Here is a 23,069-nt window from a genome sequence, read left to right as displayed (position 1 = left end):
TGCAGGAGGGCACATTTTTGGACATGGACAAGTTGGACCTGTTTCTATGTTGTAAGATTCTAACTCATTTGTGGGTATTTGTTGTGAACCTGTCAAACCCTGACTCCGGCACACTTTGTGAATCTAAAAGTATATGTTAGTGTGTAAATAGGGCACCACAATGTAATATTGCATAATTATGTTAATGATGCACAGTCGTTTGAATAAGCAGAGCATATACGGATATGGACCTAATCCTGGCAAATGGAATTCGAGTAAATGGGCAAAGGTTGGCAAAGGTGTTGTAGGCCAAAGGGCACTGTAGTTTATGACTCTAATGCAATGCACAATCACATACAGAAGTTGAAAGAAAGGCAAAAGAGCAAAATACAGCAAAGTACAACGAACTGCTGGAGCAAGTCAGTGGCAAAAAATAATCAAGCATTTCAGGCACAGATCCTTTAACAAGACCATTGACTGACCATTTCAACATGGAGGTTATCTGACCCACTGAGTTTCTCTGGAATCTTTTTGTTTGCTCAAGATTCCAACAGCAGTAGATTTTGTGTTTCTCTTTTTCACAATGGCTTACATAACAAACTTTTAAAAATCCACAGTCGTGCATAGTCAAGCCCCAACTTCCTCATGTGTTTAAAGGTTATCAATCAAGTGATTACCACTCTCAGTCCTTGCCAAGAGTTTGAATGCTAGATGTGTCCATGCAGCTCGATCAACAATTCGTGATCTTGTGTGAAGTCATCATTGTTATCGAATTTACAAAGATAACAGCAACAAGAACAAATAACTCTTACTTTGAACGCAAAATGCAGATCAATCATATAATCGTCATGCATTATAAAATAAACTTGTACTTTACAATTGACACAACACAGATTTATTCTAATTATCTCTTTATTTCAAAGCCATCCTTCATCTAATCATCAGTAATTTACATTGGCAAACTTTTGTGTCAAGATTTGCAGCAATAACTTATCAGCTCACTTTCCCAATATCATCCATTTTCAAAATACAAGGCAATATTGAAAGCAGAGAAAAGAACTGATTATCTTAGATTTGTTGGTGGTGGAGAGGCGCAGAGGTAAGGCCTGAATGCCATTCTGTGTCAGAATTCTCGATTACTCTTGATTTTCTCATTTTGAAGCAGCATGAACCATGCTTGTTTATTTTTAAATGCAAGGCCTTGGTAACAAAATGGGGGGGGGGTGGAATTTTTGAATTTGTTTGAAACAAAACTATGTGATTCTGTGAGAATCATCTTTATTCTATTGTCCAATTAAGTAAAATCTGAACATTACCTGCAAGGTTGATTGTGGATTGTGCCCAGATGGCACTTCAGTATGAAGTAATGCATGGATCCACAGACACTGTCTCAGAAGGGACTCTCGTTGCTTCTCTTTCTTGGCTTCATAGTGACACTGGATTAGTCGTGCCTCTTTTACAGGACAAACAGGAAAAAATGTGTCTGTGTGAACATGGCAATAAATGGAATCTTAATGAATTGAGAACTATTTATACATTTAACAGTTCTGGTATTTTGTTCAATTTCTGACCAGGTTGTACAGTTTGTGTTTCACATTTAATGGCCAGTATCTTCAAAATATTCATGGATCATGAATATTGAAGCCAATCATAATGTGGAATGAAGCATTTGGAAAAGAAGGATAGCAAATAAAATGAGTATTCAGATTCTGGATTCATTATGTGGTTTGTCCCAGTACTTTTCAACCCAACACCCAACCCCAACCAACCAATTTTACCCTGCAACCGTGTCTGCCTGTCCCGCATCGGACTTGTCAGCCACAAACGAGCCTGCAGCTGACGTGGACATTTACCCCTCCATAAATCTTCGTCCGCGAAGCCAAGCCAAAGAAGAAGAAGAGTTTGAATCCTATCAATATGTTCTGATGTGTTAGAAAAGAAACTGGAGATTACACAAGTTGAGTCCATGAGAAATGTTTTATTTTCACTCCTACATCTGTTATTGTTCTGAATGCTTAGACTTTGGAAAAAGTTCTGCAGAGCTACTATACACAGGACTTTTAACATTGTATATAATCAAAGATTTGCCATTGACTGTCAAATTTTATAAATTAAATTTTAATGATTTTATAACACTATGTATTAACATGTTAAGCTCCATGCTTAAATTTGACATGACTTAAAGGCTTTGTGGAGCTTTATTAATCTTCTTGTTTGGTGTTTTATAAGAGATTAATTTCCTGAGGATATCAAAAAGATTTGCATATAGTGAGATTACCTTGAGTGGATCTTTTTCTTGATGCATTTTAATCTCTTGGTGTGATTAGAAGAACCTGCAATTCCTGGCCTGATTTGCTGTGTAATTGGATGCAGCGCCTGAACAGTGCTGTCTATGCTGTTTCTTTAATGTGGTACCATGCGAAACAAATCAACTCTTTGAAATCTGATGTGGTCTTAGGGTGCAGAGCTACCTCCCACTGCCTGAAGTTTCTTCAGCGTCTGTCTAGAAACCGTTGCCAAGGTTTTGCAGGGTTCATGAATGTGAGCTTTTGTCTGCAGCACACGTCTGCTTTAAGTGCTCACACAGACCTTTAGCAATGGTTCTTTCAGACGCAGAAGCCCTTTTCACCACATAAGACAGCCCATTCATGTCACATGCCTAAGGTCTCAGCATAATCGAGTGCAGCTGCTGACACTTTGGATACTAACATTAGCGGCTGTTTGGCAAACTTGAGGACATTTAAAATTTCATAGGTCACAAGATAAAGAACGTTTTTGGGACCCTAACACCATGCCATCTCAGAAACAGTGGTTAGGGGGTGAACGGACATGTCCCCCTGTTGTGCACAAAACTACAAAGAAACCTCAAGATCTGCTGGATATAGGATTAGGGATGAAAATGGGTAGAAAGAATACAGTGTTCTGGCAACCTCTGAAACTTTTTGCCTATTCACAGATCACCTCTCTCGTCAGAAGAGCTGCTTTGAAACAAAGTGAGAACAATTTCAATTATGAGAAAGCTCACAATTTTAAGGTAAGCTGTTTTTTTTTAAATCAATTTCTGTCATTAAAATGCTAAATACAAGGACAGTTGGCATTTGTAATCAGCAAATCCTCCTCACTGGATTTTATGGCTACAAATGTATTATCATGATTAATTGTTTTTAAATTACAAAATTGTTATTACTTCCACTTCAGCATTTTATAAAATAATGAAAAGTAAAGCTATACTCTGAAGCAAAGCATATTTGGAGTTTTAAACCTCTTTCTACTCCTTTAACATGCTTAAAACTTTAAATATGTTTCTGGGTTTTATTTCAGAATTGGGGATCCATTTCAGGATTACTACCTATTAACAAACTGGTCGTAAATTGTATCAGATTAAAAATGAAACTTGATCTGATCAACAGTCTTCGAGTAACAACAGTGTAAAGAAATGGTAGTTATGCTGGCATGTGCTGGAAGTCTACACAGCCACTGCAGCTGCTCCTCCTGACTTCATAGATAATGAATGGAATTACTTGCCTTGGAAAATTCTCAGAGCTGTGTGAATGAAACTGGAAATACATGTATGCAAGAACCTTTAGACTGTAATTTATTCTACCACATTGTGTTGCTCATTTGGTCCTTCAACATACCATGCTGTTTTACTGCTCTTTTAAAACAAACAAAAGTCCCCAAATGGTGGTATTTCTGATTGGCATTTCACAATTAGTCATTCTTGAAAGTACATTGCATTGTGAAGCATGCTCAAACTGTAATATCCTGCAGTATCATAAAAGCAGAATTTGACCTATTGGGTCAATACTGATGTTTGGTGCCATACAGCTAATTGGACAGACTGTGTGTTACTCAACATGTCATGCAGAGTAAAACATTTATTCACTCTTTGGACAATAAGTGATGGACATTTCTTGGATAGTTTTAACTGGGAATTGCTTTTGAATTTTGGTTAATAAATTCTTTATCTGATTTTGCTCATCCCTTGTAATTCAACTCTTCTTGTCATTGCAATAGTTATGCATCCAACTAAGGCTTTAGTGTGGTGATGAGAAAAGCTGGTATCATGATTGGCCATCTAGAGAATAAAAAATCCTTGCTAGATTCTTTGAAAAGTAATTCCTCTGGTTATCCGACTACTTATTTGTAACTAATCCAACACAACTATCCTCTTGTATATGCAAGTATGATCCAAATGCAAAATGTAGTGTTCCTATTACTCTTTCAGATTGTGGACACCACCAAAATTTAATATTTAAAATTTAAAAATTGTTCAGTCAGAGTTTTGGCAAGGAACCAAAATATTTTCACTTTTGCAGAGCTGTTGGTGCAGAAATATTGGGCAACTGTCTGCTTTTCAACAGTCACAGTGGCAATGGAACTTTGAAATTTTAAATTAAATTAAGGTAACAGGCCATTTTGGCCCATGAGTCTGTGCCGCCCAATTAACACCCAATTAGCCAACACCCTCAGTACATTCTGAATGGTGGGAGGAAACAGGAGCCCCTGGGAAAAATCCAATGCAGACACTAGGGGGGAGAACATACAAATTCCTTACAGACAGCTCGGGATTTGAACCCTGGCCCCGATCGCTGGTGGTGTAAAGATGCTAACTGTCTTCTTCTTTGTCTTTGGCTTGGCTTCGCGGACGAAGATTTATGGAGGGGGTAAAAAGTCCACGTCAGCTGCAGGCTCGTTTGTGGCTGACCAGTCCGATGCGGGACAGGCAGACACGATTGCAGCGGTTGCAAGGGAAAATTGGTTGGTTGGGGTTGGGTGTTGGGTTTTTCCTCCTTTGCCTTTTGTCAGTGAGGTGGGCTCTGCGGTCTTCTTCAAAGGAGGCTGCTGCCCGCCAAACTGTGAGGCGCCAAGATGCACGGTTTGAGGCGTTATCAGCCCACTGGCGGTGGTCAATGTGGCAGGCACCGAGATTTCTTTAGGCAGTCCTTGTACCTTTTCTTTGGTGCACCTCTGTCACGGTGGCCAGTGGAGAGCTCGCCATATAATACGATCTTGGGAAGGCGATGGTCCTCCATTCTGGAGACGTGACCCATCCAGCGCAGCTGGATCTTCAGCAGCGTGGACTCGATGCTGTCGACCTCTGCCATCTCGAGTACCTCGACGTTAGGGGTGTGAGCGCTCCAATGGATGTTGAGGATGGAGCGGAGACAACGCTGGTGGAAGCGTTCTAGGAGCCGTAGGTGGTGCCGGTAGAGGACCCATGATTCGGAGCCGAACAGGAGTGTGGGTATGACAACGGCTCTGTATACGCTTATCTTTGTGAGGTTTTTCAGTTGGTTGTTTTTCCAGACTCTTTTGTGTAGTCTTCCAAAGGCGCTATTTGCCTTGGCGAGTCTGTTGTCTATCTCATTGTCGATCCTTGCATCTGATGAAATGGTGCAGCCGAGATAGGTAAACTGGTTGACCGTTTTGAGTTTTGTGTGCCCGATGGAGATGTGGGGGGGCTGGTAGTCATGGTGGGGAGCTGGCTGATGGAGGACCTCAGTTTTCTTCAGGCTGACTTCCAGGCCAAACATTTTGGCAGTTTCCGCAAAGCAGGACGTCAAGCGCTGAAGAGCTGGCTCTGAATGGGCAACTAAAGCGGCATCATCTGCAAAGAGTAGTTCACGGACAAGTTTCTCTTGTGTCTTGGTGTGAGCTTGCAGGCGCCTCAGATTGAAGAGACTGCCATCCGTGCGGTACCGGATGTAAACAGCGTCTTCATTGTTGGGGTCTTTCATGGCTTGGTTCAGCATCATGCTGAAGAAGATGCTAACTGTACCACCCCAATAATAACTTAATTGTTGTTGTTTTACATAGAACTTTGGAAATGGATACTATATGATAGTCTTTGTGTATAGATGAGCAAAAAAAAATCTGATTGTTTTCACAGGCCATTACTCTGATATTATTAGATTGTTGATAATTTAGTAAGGATGCAAGAGGAACATTGCTTCCTTGAGACTTTATCCCATAAAACCTTTATGCCAGCACTTAACACCAGTTATCAGTTTTGACTGATTGTGTTGTGCAGCATGCCTGCTGCTTTAATTGCATTTTCTTCTTACCTGTAATTATGTTCATAGTTTCAAAAAATAATGTAATTTTATCCATTATCAGTGCTTTGATAATGATATTAAAATGAACATTTTCACACAGTGCCAACTATATTTTAAAAAATAGCAGTTAATAATGAGTGTATATTTACCATGATAAAAACATATTCTATCTTACAGTTCTTATTTCAAAGCTTAATTTATATTATAAATGTTCTGCAGCAAGTTTCATGATTCACCATATTTTGAGTACCAGATCCAGTTAAAATCTATCATTTTTGTTTGGTGGGGGGGGGTTCTTTTCCCTTATCCTTCTTTAATCATTGCAATTTTTCACATCTGAAGAAAACAGGTTAGCCATTGTGCAAAGGTTAAAATCTTTTTTTTTGTTCTAATGGCCCATATCAGTTCACCACGGACCCACAAAGTACATACTTTTATGGATTACTGGGGATTGACCTGCTGCCAAGTTCCTCCCTAATCCTAAATGCTGAAGTCCTGCTTGGAGGCTGGCTCTTGTGCGTTATAGTTCTGCCTTGTAAATAATAGCATGTCCAAAAGAAGACCTGCTCGTTACACTGTTAAATTTTTGACAACTGGCTCAGCTTGCCCTCCTAATTCTCTCTCTCTCTCTCTCTCTCTCTCTCTCTCTCACACACATACACTTTATAACTTTAGCTCTTAAACAAAAAAAGGTTAAACCAAAATGTAATCACTTAACTCCTTCATAGTTACTCCTCTCTACTTAATCAACTCGATTTACTGTTTTAATACCTTGTCTAATCTGGCGGAGGTTCAGCAGACTGATTCCCCAGCATAAGGTCTGAGAAACTATAAGCAAAGTCCAATGCTGGAGCACAGTCAAAGAATTAAAAATGAACCACAGCCAATGTTATCCTTTCATGTCTGAAAGGTGAGTTTGCTGGCACCTGCATGGAAAAATGATGGTAGATCTACATGGAACTGCTTGAATTTCCCAGCCAGTTCTCAACTTTTGAAACAGGAAAGAAAGCAAACATGAAAATAGTGTACATTGATGTGCATAAAGGAAAAGATTCGCAAAAATTATTTCATGATATTGGAGTAGAAATAGGCACATTGGCCTGAATTTGGGTCCCTTACAGACTGAGACAGAAAAGTATATTGGGCATAAAAGCATTGCCAGATGAATTAAACAAATGTGTTTGGATCTGTCTTTATGGAGGAAGACATATGAAGAATAACAAGTCTAGTGAATGAAGAGCAGAAAGGTACAGCAGCATTTGAACATAAGAAATAGGATCAGGAGTAAGCCATCAAGACTATAGACCCTGATCTTAATAAGATCATGACTAATCTGGCCTGTACTCAACTCCATTAGCGTTCCCGTTTCCTGTAACTTTTTTCCCCAATTGTCAAAAATCTAACTACATTTTAAATGCTTTTAATGAGTCAGCTTCTATTGCTTCTGTAGGTAGATAGTTCCACAGGTTCACTACTCCTTGAGCAGTGTCTCCTCATCTCTGCCTTAAATTTACTGACCTGAACCTTGAAGCTTTGTACCCTAATTTTAGTCTCATCTATGTGGAAGCAACTTCCCTGATTCTATCTTATTGGTTCCTTTCATAATTTTCTATGTCTCTATAAGATTCTCTCTCCCCCGCCCCCCCCCACCCCCCCACCCCAACCATTCTTCTAAACTCCAATGGCATCCATGTTATAGGAGGGTTGGATTCCTAGAAAAGGGATGAATTGAAACTTTCCGTAACATAAAGTCTTGTCTTCCGTGCATGTGTCAAGAAAGGTGATTTGACAAAATACTGTGTTGATTTGTTTACTTTTTTCACAGAACAATTATGTACGTTAATTTTACGCTGAATCTCAAATGTTCAGGTTGTAATTTGTGAATTCCAAGACAGCTGTGGAGGCTTAGTCACAGTCTCTACTTGGGTTAGAATAATCGATTCAAGTGAGGTCAGGAAAGTGGGACAGAGGTAAAAAATCAGTCATGATTTTGAATGGTAGAGCCATTATGAGGACTGAGTAGCCTATTTTTGCCTCTATTTTTAATAATATAGTTATAGCCAAGTGCAACTTTGTTAAAGACCAATGGTAAACATTGTGAATTAGTATTCAAATTGATAATGTGAATGTTATATTTAATATTAAGCTTCCATTTTCTCCCTATCCCTTATCTCTCAATTTTTCTCTACCTATGTTTGTCTCCTTTCTCTTTTCCACATACTGCCCATCATACTCCCTCTCCCCATTAGCTTTTACCTTCTACTTCCCCTCTAGCTGCTGCTCATTTCCATCTCCTCAGCTTATAAAATGGCTATCCTAATTGTTCTGAGGTAGCCACATTGTCCATAGTACCATCTGTTAGATAAGATCTAGGGCTGGGTCCTCTCTGCCTTTTAGAGTGAATGTAAGAAATCCCACACGATAATCTACAATATTGTTATCTACAGGACTAAGTGGTTCACATGGGCCGTTACATGTAATGTCATAATTTCACTTAAAATAATTAATTGTCTTCAGTGCACTTTGCCTCAAGGAAGTGTAAGTACACCATCTAAATATATTTTCTTCAGTATAAATTTATAAAATGCATATGCATTTATACATTTTAGTTGTGTAATGTCCACAGTATGAAAATATTTGTAATTTTAAGACCCACAAACTTAGCATTCATAGTGTTAAAATAATTTATTTATAAATGGTATTTTATGATGAATGCCATGATTTTTAAAACTATTTTATTGATATTTCATGAATAGATTGATCTCTTCCCTGTTACTGCCTTCACCCAAAAACAAAACCAGGAAGATATAAATGACAATAATCTTCTGTAATTAGTCAGTGAACATTATTGTTAGCTTCCTGCTGAGCTATTTGCATCTAGCTCTGACCCACCTTGACTGGTGTAGCAAGGTACAAGAATAGTTAATATAAAATATGGTTAGTGTATCGGTTAGCGCAACACCATTGCAGTGCTAGCGATCGGGATCAGGGTTCGAATCCTGCTTTGTCTGTAAGGAGTTTGTACGTTCACCCTGTGTCTGCTTAGGTTTACAATTGGAACCTGCTCCACAATTGAATAAAATCATAGTCTCTGGTAGACTCAACTCTTCCAGTCTTGATGAAAAGTTCCAGCCGAAACATCAACAATTCTTTTTCTCCAACTGTTCCTGCTCCACCTGCTGAGTTTCTCCTGCAGATTGTTCTTTGTTTTACACTTTCATCTACCACAGTAATCTTCCACCCTTTGTTTCTCTAGTATCCACCCACATCTGCCTTAAAAATATTCAAGGACTCTGCTTCCACCATTTTTTAAGGAAGATAGTGCTCATGAGTGAAAGCATTTGCCTCTTATCAATCTTAAATGGGTGACGGCTTATTTTTATAGTGACCTCAAGTTTTAGATTCTCCCCAATGAAGAAACATCCTTACGACATTGTCAAAAATTTTCCAGATCTTGTCTTTTCTTTCTTTTTGGCTTGGCTTCGCGGATGAAGATTTATGGAGGGTTATGTCCACGTCTGCTGCAGGCTCGTTGGTGACTGAGAAGTCCGATGCAGGACAGGCAGGCACGGTTGCAAGGGAAAATTGGTTGGTTGGGGTTGGGTGTTGGGTTTTTCCTCCTTTGTCTTTTGTCAGTGAGGTGGGCTCTGCGGTCTTCTTCAAAGGAGGTTGCTGCCCGCCGAACTGTGAGGCGCCAAGATGCACGGTTGGAGGCGATATCAGCCCACTGGCGGTGGTCAATGTGGCAGTCACCAAGAGATTTCTTTAAGCAGTCCTTGTACCTCTTCTTTGGTGCACCTCTGTCTCGGTGGCCAGTGGAGAGCTCGCCATATAACACGATCTTGAGAAAACGATGGACCATCACCATCCCCAGATCTTGTATGTTTATATCAAATCCCCTCTCTTCTAAACTCTTTGAAAAAAGATGCAAGTCTACCCTGTCCATTCTTTTCTCATAAGACAATGTGCCCTTTCCTCATAAGGTGACCTGCCCATTCCAAATATCAGCTTCCTCTGAATTGAAGTCAATGTATTTGCATCCTTTTTAAAGAGGCCAGTATTATATGCAGTACTCTGAAAACAGTATCTTTTCTTTTTCTTCTTCTTCTTTCTTTGGCTTGGCTTCACGGATGAAGATTTATGGAGGGGTATGTCCACGTCTTTAAGCAGTCCTTGTACTTCTTCTTTGGTGCACCTCTGTCTCGGTGGCCAGTGGAGAGCTCACCATAGAACACGATCTTGGGAAGGCGATGGTCCTCCATTCTGGAGACGTGACCCACCCAGCACAGTTGGGTCTTCAGCAGCATGGATTCGATGCTTGCGAACTCTGCCAGCTCGAGTACTTCGATGTTGGTGATGAAGTCATTCCAATGAATGTTGAGGATGGAGACATGATTTTCCTGTTTTTGAATTCTATTTGGTTCCCAATTTCCCATTCGGCGAGCTTTCTTACAGATCTAAATGCAGGCTTCTCTTGATTCATGCGCAAAACTGCACAGATCAGCTCCACATCTCTGAGCTCTGGAATCTTTCAAAACTTAGACAATAATGTTTAATATTTTCCTGCCAAGGTGGACAATTTCACCTTTTCCACATTATACCCCATTTGCCTGAACATTGCCAACTCACTAGCTATACTTCATATAAATTGCTAAAGAATTTGAGACATTTTAGTTCAATTACAGTATTAAAGAAGAAATTGTAAGCATAAAAAAACTTCTTGTATGCTTCAAAATTACAGGCTTGTTACAAACTTAGCATGGCCAGATTTTCCTCTTCATTGTTTGTGTGACAGTGGAAGGTAATTGGAAAAGAATGACCATTCAGCTTTTCAACCCAGAGATGTTGACACATAGTTTTTCATTCTTTCTTGTCCTCTGATTGGACGAATATCAGCCATCACATTCCTCACCTTCCATTGCAAATGACGGACATGGAAAGGTTTTGAGGATTTTGTCTCACAGGAAATGAAATGGCTAAGATCTGTAATGTTTAGAAAACAGAATATTTGTAGCTAAAGTAGCTTTGCAGGCTTGTGTGCTCTCACAAAATTGGTTTCAGATTCCGATTCATTTTCAGAGTACCTACATGACCTCACATACAACCCTGAGATTCTTTTTTCCTGTGGGCGCGGCAGAATTACCACTAATTGGTAGTAGGGGGGAGAAAACTCTACACAGCGAAACAGATAAACAAATAAAAGAACTAAACAGATAACGAATATAGAGAAACAGACTGTGCAATACAGAGAGAAGAAAAGAAAATCAATAAAGTGCACAAGAGTCCTTAAGTGAGTCTCTGATTCAGTTTGTCATCGAGGAGTCTGATGGTGGAGGGGTAGCAGCTGTTCCTGAACTTTGTGGTGCAAGTCTTGCGGCACCTACACCTCTTTCCTGATGGCAGCAGTGAGAACAGAGCATATGCTAGGTGCTGTGGGTCTTTGATGATTGCAGCTGCCCTCTGACAGCAGTGTTCCCTGTAGATGTACTCTAAATAGTAGGGAGAATTTTCCATGTGATGTCCTGGGCTATGTCCATTACCTTTTGGAGGGCTTTATGCCCAGGGGTATTGGAGTTCCCATTACCAGACAATGATGCAGCCAGTCAGCACAATTTTCACCACACCTCTATAGAAATTTGCCAGGGTTTCTGGTGTCATACCAAACCTCCACAAACTCCTGAGGAAGTAGAGGCACTGATGTGCTTTCTTCATGATGCCATTGGTGTGTTGGGTCCAGGAAAGATCCTCCGAGATAGTGGCTTCCAAGAACCTAAATTTGCTCACCTTCTCACCTCCCAATAACCACTAGATTAGAAAAATAGAATGTTACGTCACTGAAAAACAGGCCATTTGACCCTTCTGGTCTGTGCTGACCAATAAAACCAGCTAGTCCCACTGACTTGCTCTCATTCCCTTGCTCTCCAGACCTCTCCTATCCATGTAATTATCCAATTTATTTTTAAAACTCAAGATTGAATCTGCATTCACTACATCAGATGGCAAATACTTTCCCCTAATGTTATACCTTTCCACTTTTAGTCTAAAGCTATGACTTCTCATATTTATCTCCCCCAATCTAAGTGGAAACATCCTACACACATCTACTTTGTCTATTCCCCTCATAATCTTATAAACCTCTGTCAAGTCTCCCCTCATTCTTCTTCATTCTAAAGAATAAAGTCCTAACCTATTAAATCTTTCCCTGTAACTCAACTCCTGAAGACCTGGCAACATCTTGACTTCCCAACTTCTATACTCAATACTTTGATTAATAAAGGCTAAGATACCAAAAGCTTTCTTTACAACCCTGTCCACTTCTGGCTTTCCTTTCCTGAAGTCAACAATCTGCTCCTTAGTTTTGGTGACATTGAATGTGAGTTTGTTGTTGGTGCACTATTCAAACAATTTTTCAACATCCCTCCTGTGTGCTGACTTATCCCCTTCCTTTATACATTATTGGAATTATTATTGATATTATTGGAACTTTAAAACAACAGAGCAACACTCAGTACAGTATATTCCTCTAATAGAATGAAGTGTTCGACCTAAAATATCAACAGTATACAGACATTGATGACTGATTTAAGTACTTGCTGCACTTTATACTTGTTTTTTAGTGGGATTAATTTACATATTTATTTGGTAATAACAGACAGGCTGAGCCTAATTCTGTATTATACGGTAAATTCCAATGATCCTTTAAGGCAGTGGTTCTCAACCTTTTTCTTTCCAGTCACATTAAGTAATCCCTATGCCATCAATGCTCTGTGATTAGTAAGGGATTGCTTAAGGGGATATGTGAGTGGGAAGGGAAGGTTTAGAATCACTGCTCACCAATTGTTACTGAGATATTTTGCTTGAGAAAAATTGTCATTGGCTCATTTTCTTTGGAGTTATGAAATTGTGCACATAACAAGTTAATTAGGTACGATTGAAACAGTGGTTTTCTAACTTTTTCTTTCTCACCCACATACCACCTTATTCAATCCCTTACTAATCACAGAGCACCTATGGCATAGGGAATACTTAAAAAGGTATGTGAGTGGAAAGAAAAGTTGAGAACCACTGCTTTAAGGTACTAATCTTGACAAGCAATTTGACAGATGTTCCATGTTAATATAACATTACAAGTCCAAGCAGAGTCCACTAAGACATTGTCACTGATTGCTTGTTCCAGTCCAGAATTTAGTACAAGTTCTTGTTCCCATTCCTTATTGCCAAGGTCTGTCTGGACAGAGGATCAGAAATGAACTCTGGCTGATTCAGTATTATACAATTTTGATGGTTTATTGTTAAACAAATGTTTCAAAACAGGTATTAAACTATGCTACACATACACTGCAATTTTGACATCAGCACTGCATGGAATTGTTTAACTTTTCTGACTTCAAAAGAAAATATATTGGACACCCAGTGAAAAACAGATGAATCTCAACAATATCTCAACAATATAAGTTAAACAATATTTAACTTGCCTTTCACATGATGACTTTAATTGGAAAATTCCAAGGGAATCTTTCTGACTTGTTGGGTTCCCATAGTAAGTAGGCATTCAAAGCTACCATATCATGGCACCTTGCTTAGTATTAAGGATACATTTCCAGGAATAACAGTGTTAATGAAATAAGCATTAAAACAGATCTTGTAGCATTATATATTGGGACATAACAACAGCCCAGAAACCTGGTGCAGACTGCTGTCCCTCCCTGCTGCTGCAGTCTGCTGTGACAGGAACTTAGTGAGAATCCAGCAGTTTGGCTCCAGATTCAGCCCGTATAGCCTAATATTGCGCAGGCCAAGGCTAATGGTGGGACAGCCCATTGCTGAGATGTGGGGTTCTGGGCTGAACCTTGGTCAGCACAGCAAAAGTCACAATTGCACAGGGCTGGCAGCATCTGACCTATGTGGTGAAAAACTGTTTGAATCCCAGAGTAACTTTCACTTCTTCCTGTTGAAAATAATCAAAGTTGTTGTTTTCCCTTTCTCTACTTGGCCTCACAGCTCAAAGATCCCTCAATAGGATAACTAGCTCACCAGGGGTCACTGGCCATTTTTCAAGATTAAATTGGTAAAAGATATTTTAACTGTACATTTTGCTGAATCCGGCACTTTGTCTTATAGCACAACACCCTGCAGTTTTTGACCACCATGCCCTGCACTTTTGTTTCATTTTTACACTCACTGCTCTTTTTAATTATGAGTTGTCTTGTCTGGACAGCAGACAAAACAAAGCTTTTCACTGCATCTTGGTACACGTGACAAAAAGCAGTTCACAACAAATGTACCTGTGAGTGCACAACTGCGCTGGGCAGGACATGTCAGAGTGCCTGATGGAAGACTGTCCAAGAACATCTTGTACGGCCAACTGTCCAGTGGTACTTAAAAACGAGGAGGCCAGTGACTACTGGCACAGGAGCCTCAAGAAAACTGATATTGCCCCACCCACATGGGAATCTGGCTCATGATCGCTCGCAGTGGAGGGACGCCCTCAGAAAAGGTGTGGACATTGCTGGGAACAAGTTCAAAGAGGCAACAGAGGAAAGGCGTAGGAAGCGTCACATCAGAGATTCTGCCCCCGTTGCCCCTCCAGGCCTCGCCTGCCAAGTATGGGGCAAGGATCGGCCTGTCCAGCCATTCCAGGACACACATATCATACCCCACAAACTGACTGAAAAGAACCATCATCCTCCTATGGGAAGGACAGCCAGAAGAAGACCTGTGAGTGTTTGGATGTGCTATAACACCTCCGTTAGCACAAAACGGTGTACCAGTGTGTTCCTTTTTTGCTTATGTTCATTTTTGGGGATTTGTGCTTCACTGCACTAATTCATCCTTCTTTTAATTTCCCTTTAAAAAGTGATTAAACCCAATTCTTGAATCACAGCCACCCTTCTGGGAAAAATACATTCCTGTAGTCTGCTAGTGGTCGTGGTCGTGGTGTTTCATTGGTGGTGTTGCCTCAGAAAGGAACTCTTAAACCCAGGGATTTCTTTGAATGGCACACATGTGACCAGTGCAAGAGTATTTAGGGTGGTGAACAGGGTTTCCATCAGGCAGGTTGTCATGCCCCAGATTGTCTTGAGTTGATGCTGTACTCATCTAGGAAAATATTCCATCACCTTTCTGACGTAAATATGTTGGAAAGGTTTTGGCGCATGAGGAGGTGAGTCACATATCACAGGATGTGTAGTTTCTAAGTTGCTCTTGCAGGCACAGTATTTATGTAGCTGCTCCAGATCAGTGTCTGGCCATTGATGACCTGCCACCCCACTGTCCAGTTGTCGATAGTGGAACTCTGTGAAGGTAATGATGTTCAATACCCAAAGTGGCTGGTTAGACTCACTCTTACTGGAAACACTTTGCCATCTTTGGAAACTTCTTCCATCTTATTGACTGCACTCGGTGTTCAAAGCATGGTCATCTTCTTGGGTGGAGAAACCAAGAATGGATTGGGTGACCATTTTGCAGAGCACTTGCATTCAGCCTGCAGGGTGGCCCTGAACTTCCCATTACCTGCCATTTTAATTCTCCATTGGACTCTCACTCTGAATGATCAACCTGTGGCCTCCTGCACCATTGGAATGAGGCCCAGTGCAAGCTTAAGGAACAACACCTCATCTTCTCATTGGGCACTTTGCAGCCTCTGCTATAGCTGTTGTAATGACAATGCATTTAAAAGACTTGGGCAGACACATAAAAATAGAGAGTTGAAGGTGTGAGGAAGCTTTTGTTAGTTTAGCTTTATAGAGGTCAGCACAACGTTGTGGGCTGAAGTGCCTGTACTGTGCTGTAATGTTCTATGTTCCAATGCTGAACTGATGTGGACTCAGGGGAATGAGGAGCAGCCAAACATTGCTCCTCCCCAGGGTCCTACTATCTAGTCATGCCAGTGATATGAACCATGGAACTCTATTCTGTGGAGATTTTAGTGCCTATGCTTGACAACAGACTACAAGAGTTACAGGCTCCAGGGGATCAGTAGAATGGGTTGGTGGCAACATTCCCCTCTGAGAAGCAAAAGCCTGAAAAATGACTCCACAGAGAAGGTAACTATGGCAGCAGATCAGGAAGGGGCTCGATGGTTGAGGAACTCAACCCAGGCTGCAAGCTACTGTCGACTGACTTGTGGAAACCAGGTATCGGGACCAGAATTCATGAGGGTGTCAATGGCAAGTAGAGCTCCCAAAGGGCCTCTGGTGTAAACAGCTTCCTAATCGGTCCTTTGGTTTGCCAGTGGATTGAACAAGAGACTGTGCAGCTGCAGGAGGTGACTCAGGGACACTTGGTGTCTGAGTGAACGAACTCTCCTCTGCTTCTCTTTCTCCTGCTCATGGATGTGCTGGGCAAGGTGTTTCACTTCTTTGTGTGCCTTTACCAGAAGTAAAAGTTAACACATCTTGTGTATTTATTACATGGCAATAAAGGAATCTTGACTCAGTAGTGAATTCTACAATTTCAGGTATTCTGATTCCTTTGTCCGCTTTGGTCATCTATGTGTAATGTTGGCTCAGCTCATTCCCCCCCACCACTCCCCACCCCTCCCTTTTATTCTCTCTGGAAAGAGAGGACATGCCCAGCCTAAATGACTGAACAGGTCTTCCAGCTCTGCGTTTTGTTATTTCTCCACCTTTTGGCCGTTAATCTTATTCTCTAACTGCTCCCATTCAGCCATTAATCAAATAACCCTGCTTGCACCTTATCCCCATGGTTACCGCAGTTTTACCCAATCAGGGACACCCCTTCCCTACCCTCCCTATACCTCAACATACTTCTTTTCTCCTTCCCATTTTTATCAACCTAATACATTACTGTGTTTTCCTTCTCACAGATCAGTTGAGTATCTCCAACATTTTTTGTCTTTACTTTAGATTTCCAGCATCCGAGGGTTTTTTTTTGCTTTTCTATTTTCTATGCGATTGAATTAATGACTTGCTCGTGATACCCTTCAGCATTTGTATGCAAAAATTCAAAGCAATCTTTTGTAATGACAATGAAGATTGAATCTACCATTTATTCTCCATACCTTTTTAACTACCATCATGGAATTAGCTCAGGTGTCTGCCATTTGTAAATAAACCTCTATAAATGTATGAGGGACTTGTAATGCGTTAGCGTTGGTTCCTTAGCTTTGGGTGTTGAAATGAATTCATAAGGCATGATTCATCCTACCAGAAAAAAGCGAGTATGACCTCCAGCAGGTTAAAGTCCAGGGCAGGACAATATGGTTGACTTTTTTTTTCTTTTCTTTGGCTTGGCTTCGCGGACGAAGATTTATGGAGGGGGTAAAAAGTCCACGTCAGCTGCAGGCTCGTTTGTGGCTGACCAGTCCGATGCGGGACAGGCAGACACGATTGCAGCGGTTGCAAGGGAAAATTGGTTGGTTGGGGTTGGGTGTTGGGTTTTTCCTCCTTTGCCTTTTGTCAGTGAGGTGGGCTCTGCGGTCTTCTTCAAAGGAGGCTGCTGCCCGCCAAACTGTGAGGCGCCAAGATGCACGGTTTGAGGCGTTATCAGCCCACTGGCGGTGGTCAATGTGGCAGGCACCAAGAGATTTCTTTAGGCAGTCCTTGTACCTTTTCTTTGGTGCACCTCTGTCACGGTGGCCAGTGGAGAGCTCTCCATATAATACGATCTTGGGAAGGCGATGGTCCTCCATTCTGGAGACGTGACCCATCCAGCGCAGCTGGATCTTCAGCAAGACTTTTAGTGTCTTGATAAATCACTAATCAACAGGAAATAAAAGTAAACTAACATTGACCCCCTAAACATGTGCAGGGGATAAGAAATACATCATTGCTGAAAATCTGAGCTAAAGTTATAATCTGAGTATAATTTCAATTTTGCCATAACCTTGAAAAGAAAGTTTGTTTCAAGTTTCATTGCAACTGAATGGCACATAGCCTGTGCTAAAATCACAGAGTAGATCTTCCAGGAATCATTCTTTATTGCTTAATTATAGGGTATGTTCATTTTTTTTCTTGCAAGTAGAAGAGTTTATCTGGCTGATTCTTACAAACTTTGTCTGTAATCAATCTAAACCAGATTGCTAGTTTAAATCAAAACTGAACTGTAAGGCGTGCAAATAACCCTGTCGTTAATTTTTTTTAAAAAAAAGAGCATGGAATTCTTGGAACCAGCTATGAAGAAATGCATGTTTTAAAAAAAATATATTTTGTTCTGTAAAGACGATTTCATGTGTCAATCCTTGCTGTGTGCTGTTTGACTTTTCCTTTTGTATGTTCCATCTGTCACACCATCTTTATCTATCTTTGTTTTGCAGGTCCATACGTTTAGAGGTCCTCACTGGTGTGAATACTGTGCCAACTTTATGTGGGGCCTGATAGCTCAGGGAGTGAGATGTTCAGGTACTATCCAATGGTCATCGGTGTATTCAAAAACAAAGTACTTGACAATAGTTAAATAGAATGTTGGTTGAAATGTATATTCAGTATGTACTGAAAAATTGCCTTGTCAGGAAAGCATTTTTTTTAAATTAGTTTTTTTTTTGAATATTTTATTTTTGATTTTCAAAGACTCATTCAGACAACCATACACTTTCTTTCATCACTTATGTATAATATAGAGTCTGTTTTCCCCTCCCCTCCCCCATGCCCAACACAACTGAGAATAAAGTGATCTAAATTATACAGATGCACAAATACCAGTGAAAAATTGAGAAAACACCAAGTACTTAAATAAAAAAGGGGTAAGGGACACAAAAAAAACATGTCGTTTGCGCCACATCCCATTCTAATTGTTTCCCTGCTGGGATGGGTTGTTTCACTGCCATTATTCCGACGGGTTAATTATGTCTGTGTACTTGTATGTTTCAGGTAAGGTTGCCACAGTCTAACGAATGTGTCATATTTCCTCTTTAAGTTGTATGTGATTTTCTCCAGGGGAATGCAACACTGCATTTCCATTTTCCATCATGTAATATTTAGTTGGGAGTCAGACTTCCACGTAACTGGTATGCACTTCCTGGCTACCGACAGTGGTAGATTAATGAGCACCTGGGCCCTAGTCTGAACTTTAGTAAGGCCCCTACCCACCAACCACCTGCAGTACTAACATCACCGAAGCAACTACACATTTTATTATGTTTTTGATTTCTGTCTCAAATATAATGTCTCCATCAGTGCAAATGATGTTTGAAGTTCAAATTATTTCATAATTATTCAACCACAAAGCATTTTACAATACCAGATTAAAATTTAGAAACATCATGTGTTTACTTTGCTACATTGTTTTCTTTTACTTTGTAGTTGCACAATATTTATTATAACCTGGACCACAGAATCATAGAGTAACTAATCATGCTGGGTAAGCAGCGACAGCATATTGTCAAGCACATCTGATCAAAAACACAGGTTCTTATGTTCACAAGCTGATTGGAATCGAGACTTTACTTTGGCCTCATAACGTGTGGCCTCTGTTCAATCTGATGATATAGCTCAACGTTAATTTTAGCAGTCAATTTTGCTACCTTCAGATAACGACAGGAAAGTTTTTTTTCCAGAATTGGCAATTACAACATGAACAATGGGTGTTTTTATTTCAACACAACAATGCACATCTCCATTGAGGTTATCACCAATGTTTTGATTAAATGTTCACTCAACAACTATGAAAGAATCTAGCAAAAATTTTGCACCCTCCACCCCATTGTTTACTTAATTTATGAACTTCAAATTAAAAAGTGCAAATAATCAGATGAAAATTACATTTTTATTAAAAGTCCATTGGATATATACTTCACCAAGTCCATGCAAATTTGTATGAATATCACGAATTTAGATTTTATTTGATCTCAACATTGAATTCGATCGGCAGAGTCACGTGATGGGGTAGTGGCCCATAGGAGAATACCAGCCCTCTCCAGAAAAGAAGAAAAAAAGTGAAGAAAATGCAAAGCCCCAGATACACAAAACACAACAAATAAAAGATAAAGGTGTGGAGAAAATGGCACCTAAGAAAGAAAAACCAAAAACAACGAGAAGAAAAGAAGGAGGAAAGACACCGGAAGAGAAAGGTGAAGGCTTTACCTGCACGAAAAAGCAGGGACCCGCCATGGAAAGAGGAGCTTGCTCCCTGAGGTTAGTGGAGACCATGCAGGGTCGTGACCCGCCGACCGCAGGACAGCAAAAATGGCTCACTGAGCCAGACAGAGGTGCGCAACTACGCATGCGCGAGGAGAACACCGACGGGTGGGGGGACCAGCTGTGGAGTGAAACTCCACAGCACGAACAGCTGAGAGATGCCCGACAGCAGGGATCCCAGCTGGAAGATAAAGAGAGCAACGGGAAAGGGAGGGGTGAGAAAGAAAAAAGGAAGCAAGAAACGCAACAGATAACCAGCCCAGAAGAAGACCAACATCAAGAAACCATGAAAAAAAAACCCAACAAACTGAGACAAGCAGCTCAACAAGAAAGTCAGAAGAGACACAGATACAAGGAAGAGAAATAGAAGACACAAACCCAAGAACAGACAGAAGATGAAGTAGAAGAACACCAAGCTCTGCACAGAGGAATAGGAGGTAAAATGAATGGACAGTACATAGACAAAATTTTTTTCAAGAACAAATGAAAGCATTAAAAGAATGGTTGACACTAGAATTTAGTGAAATGAAAAGTGCAGAAGAAAAAGTGAGTAGAATAGAGCTGGTCATTAAAGATATAGGGAAAGGATTAAAAAATGTGGAAGAACGAGTAATGGCGGTAGAAATTGAAGTAAATGACTTAAAAAGAAAATTGGAAGAAAGTGACAAAAGTTAAAGAAACGCAGGAGTTGTTAGCTCAGAAGATGGATATAATGGAAAACTATAGTAGGTGAAACAATATAAAAATAGTGGGCCTTAAGGAAGATGAAGGCGGCAAATATATGAAAGAATTTATAAAAGAATGGATCCCAAAAGTCCTGGGAATGCTAGAAATGCAGGAAAGAATGGAAATAGAAAGGGCACATAGAACATTAACCCCGAAACCACAGTCACAACAAAAACCAAGATCCGTTTTGGTAAAATTTCTGAGATACACGACAAGAGAAAATATATTAGAGAAGGCAATAAATAAAATTAGAGAAGATAAAAAAACCACTGGAATACAAAGGTCAAAAAAAAAATTTCTACCCAGACATAAGTTTTGAGCTCCTAAAGAAGAGGAAGGAGTTTAATGCATCAAAATCGATCCTATGGAAAAAAGGGTATAAATTTATGTTAAGATATCCAGCGGTGCTTAAAATAGTTATCCTGGAGGAGCAAAACAGACTGTTCTCTGATCCGGAGAAAGCACGAGAATTTGAAGAACGCCTGCAAGACAGAAAGAGAGATGAAGAGAAGTAACAAGAATGAAGAATGACGACAAACTAAATATAAAGATGTAAAAATAATGTATAAGTAAGAACTAAAGGAGGGAAGAAAAGGGAAGTAAGGGAGAAGGGGGGAAAACAGAAGAGGGGTTAAAAAAATTTAAAGAGAAGAAAAGAGGGGAGATTTGTTGTAATGTAAAGATAAAAGTCTTTTCTGGAGGGGGTTGGGTGGGAGAGAATAACAGACACTGCGAAATCAGTTGACACTTGCGAACAGGTTCACAGTCCGAATGGAGAGGGGACTTGTGGTTGCCGGACAAGGGGCAACTCAGAGGTGGGGGGGGAACACTTGGGGTTAAGGGAATTTTAGATGTGGGAGTGGTTGAAGTATTTTATGTTTTAGAAGTGTTGCCATACAGTGCGTTCAAAAAAAGAAAACTGAGAAATGAAAAGGGGAAAGGTGGTGGTGAGGAAGCGGAAATGAGATGTAAACAGAGTATGAGATGGCCATGTTGAACTATATGACTATAAATATTAACGGAATACATAACCAAATCAAAAGGAAGTGGCTATTAAATTTACTGAAAACAGAAAAAAATAGATATAGCATTCATGCAGGAAATGCATCTAACTGAAGTGGAACACAAGAAATTAAGGAGAGACTGGGTAGGGCACGTAACAGCAGCATCGTATAACTCAAAAGCCAGAGGTGTAGCTATATTAATCAATAAAAATGTACCAATCAAAATAGAGGAGGAAATAATAGATCCAGCAGGGAGATATGTAATGATAATATCTTCCCAAGGATACAATACCTATTTCAATCGTTACCAATTCCCTTAACAGAGAAATTCTTCAATGAACTAAAGAAAATAATAAGGAAATTCTTGTGGAAAGGATCTTTCTTTCTTTGCTCTCCATTGCAGGCAAAATCTTCGCTAGGATTCTACTAAATAGAATAATACCTAGTGTCGCCGAGAATATTCTCCCAGAATCACAGTGCGGCTTTCGCGCAAACAGAGGAACCACTGACATGGTCTTTGCCCTCAGACAGCTCCAAGAAAAGTGCAGAGAACAAAACAAAGGACTCTACATCACCTTTGTTGACCTCACCAAAGCCTTCGACACTGTGAGCAGGAAAGGGCTTTGGCAAATACTAGAGCGCATCGGATGTCCCCCAAAGTTCCTCAACATGATTATCCAACTGCACGAAAACCAACAAGGTCGGGTCAGATACAGCAATGAGCTCTCTGAACCCTTCTCCATTAACAATGGCGTGAAGCAAGGCTGTGTTCTGGCACCAACCCTCTTTTCAATCTTCTTCAGCATGATGCTGAACCAAGCCATGAAAGACCCCAACAATGAAGACGCTGTTTACATCCGGTACCGCACGGATGGCAGTCTCTTCAATCTGAGGCGCCTGCAAGCTCACACCAAGACACAAGAGAAACTTGTCCGTGAACTACTCTTTGCAGATGATGCCGCTTTAGTTGCCCATTCAGAGCCAGCTCTTCAGCGCTTGACGTCCTGCTTTGCGGAAACTGCCAAAATGTTTGGCCTGGAAGTCAGCCTGAAGAAAACTGAGGTCCTCCATCAGCCAGCTCCCCACCATGACTACCAGCCCCCCCACATCTCCATCGGGCACACAAAACTCAAAACGGTCAACCAGTTTACCTATCTCGGCTGCACCATTTCATCAGATGCAAGGATCGACAATGAGATAGACAA

At 40.5% G+C, this 23,069-nt stretch overlaps 1 protein-coding gene across 5 annotated transcripts in view; it reads left to right on the top strand.

Annotated features, from left to right (window-relative positions):
- The window catches only part of chn2 (chimerin 2), a 335,049-nt gene that overhangs the window by 269,884 nt on the left and 42,096 nt on the right, over positions 1-23,069 (top strand). For all 5 annotated transcript variants that reach the window (XM_069914081.1, XM_069914083.1, XM_069914079.1 and 2 more), the window contains 2 exons: positions 2,936-3,013; positions 18,316-18,400. In XM_069914081.1, coding sequence (XP_069770182.1) covers positions 2,936-3,013; positions 18,316-18,400 — 163 coding nt within the window. The remainder of the gene's footprint in view (positions 1-2,935; positions 3,014-18,315; positions 18,401-23,069) is intronic.

This window comes from Narcine bancroftii, chromosome 1, assembly GCF_036971445.1.
Source record: "Narcine bancroftii isolate sNarBan1 chromosome 1, sNarBan1.hap1, whole genome shotgun sequence".
NCBI lineage: Eukaryota > Metazoa > Chordata > Chondrichthyes > Torpediniformes > Narcinidae > Narcine > Narcine bancroftii.
This window is presented reverse-complemented; position numbering and strand designations above follow the sequence as displayed.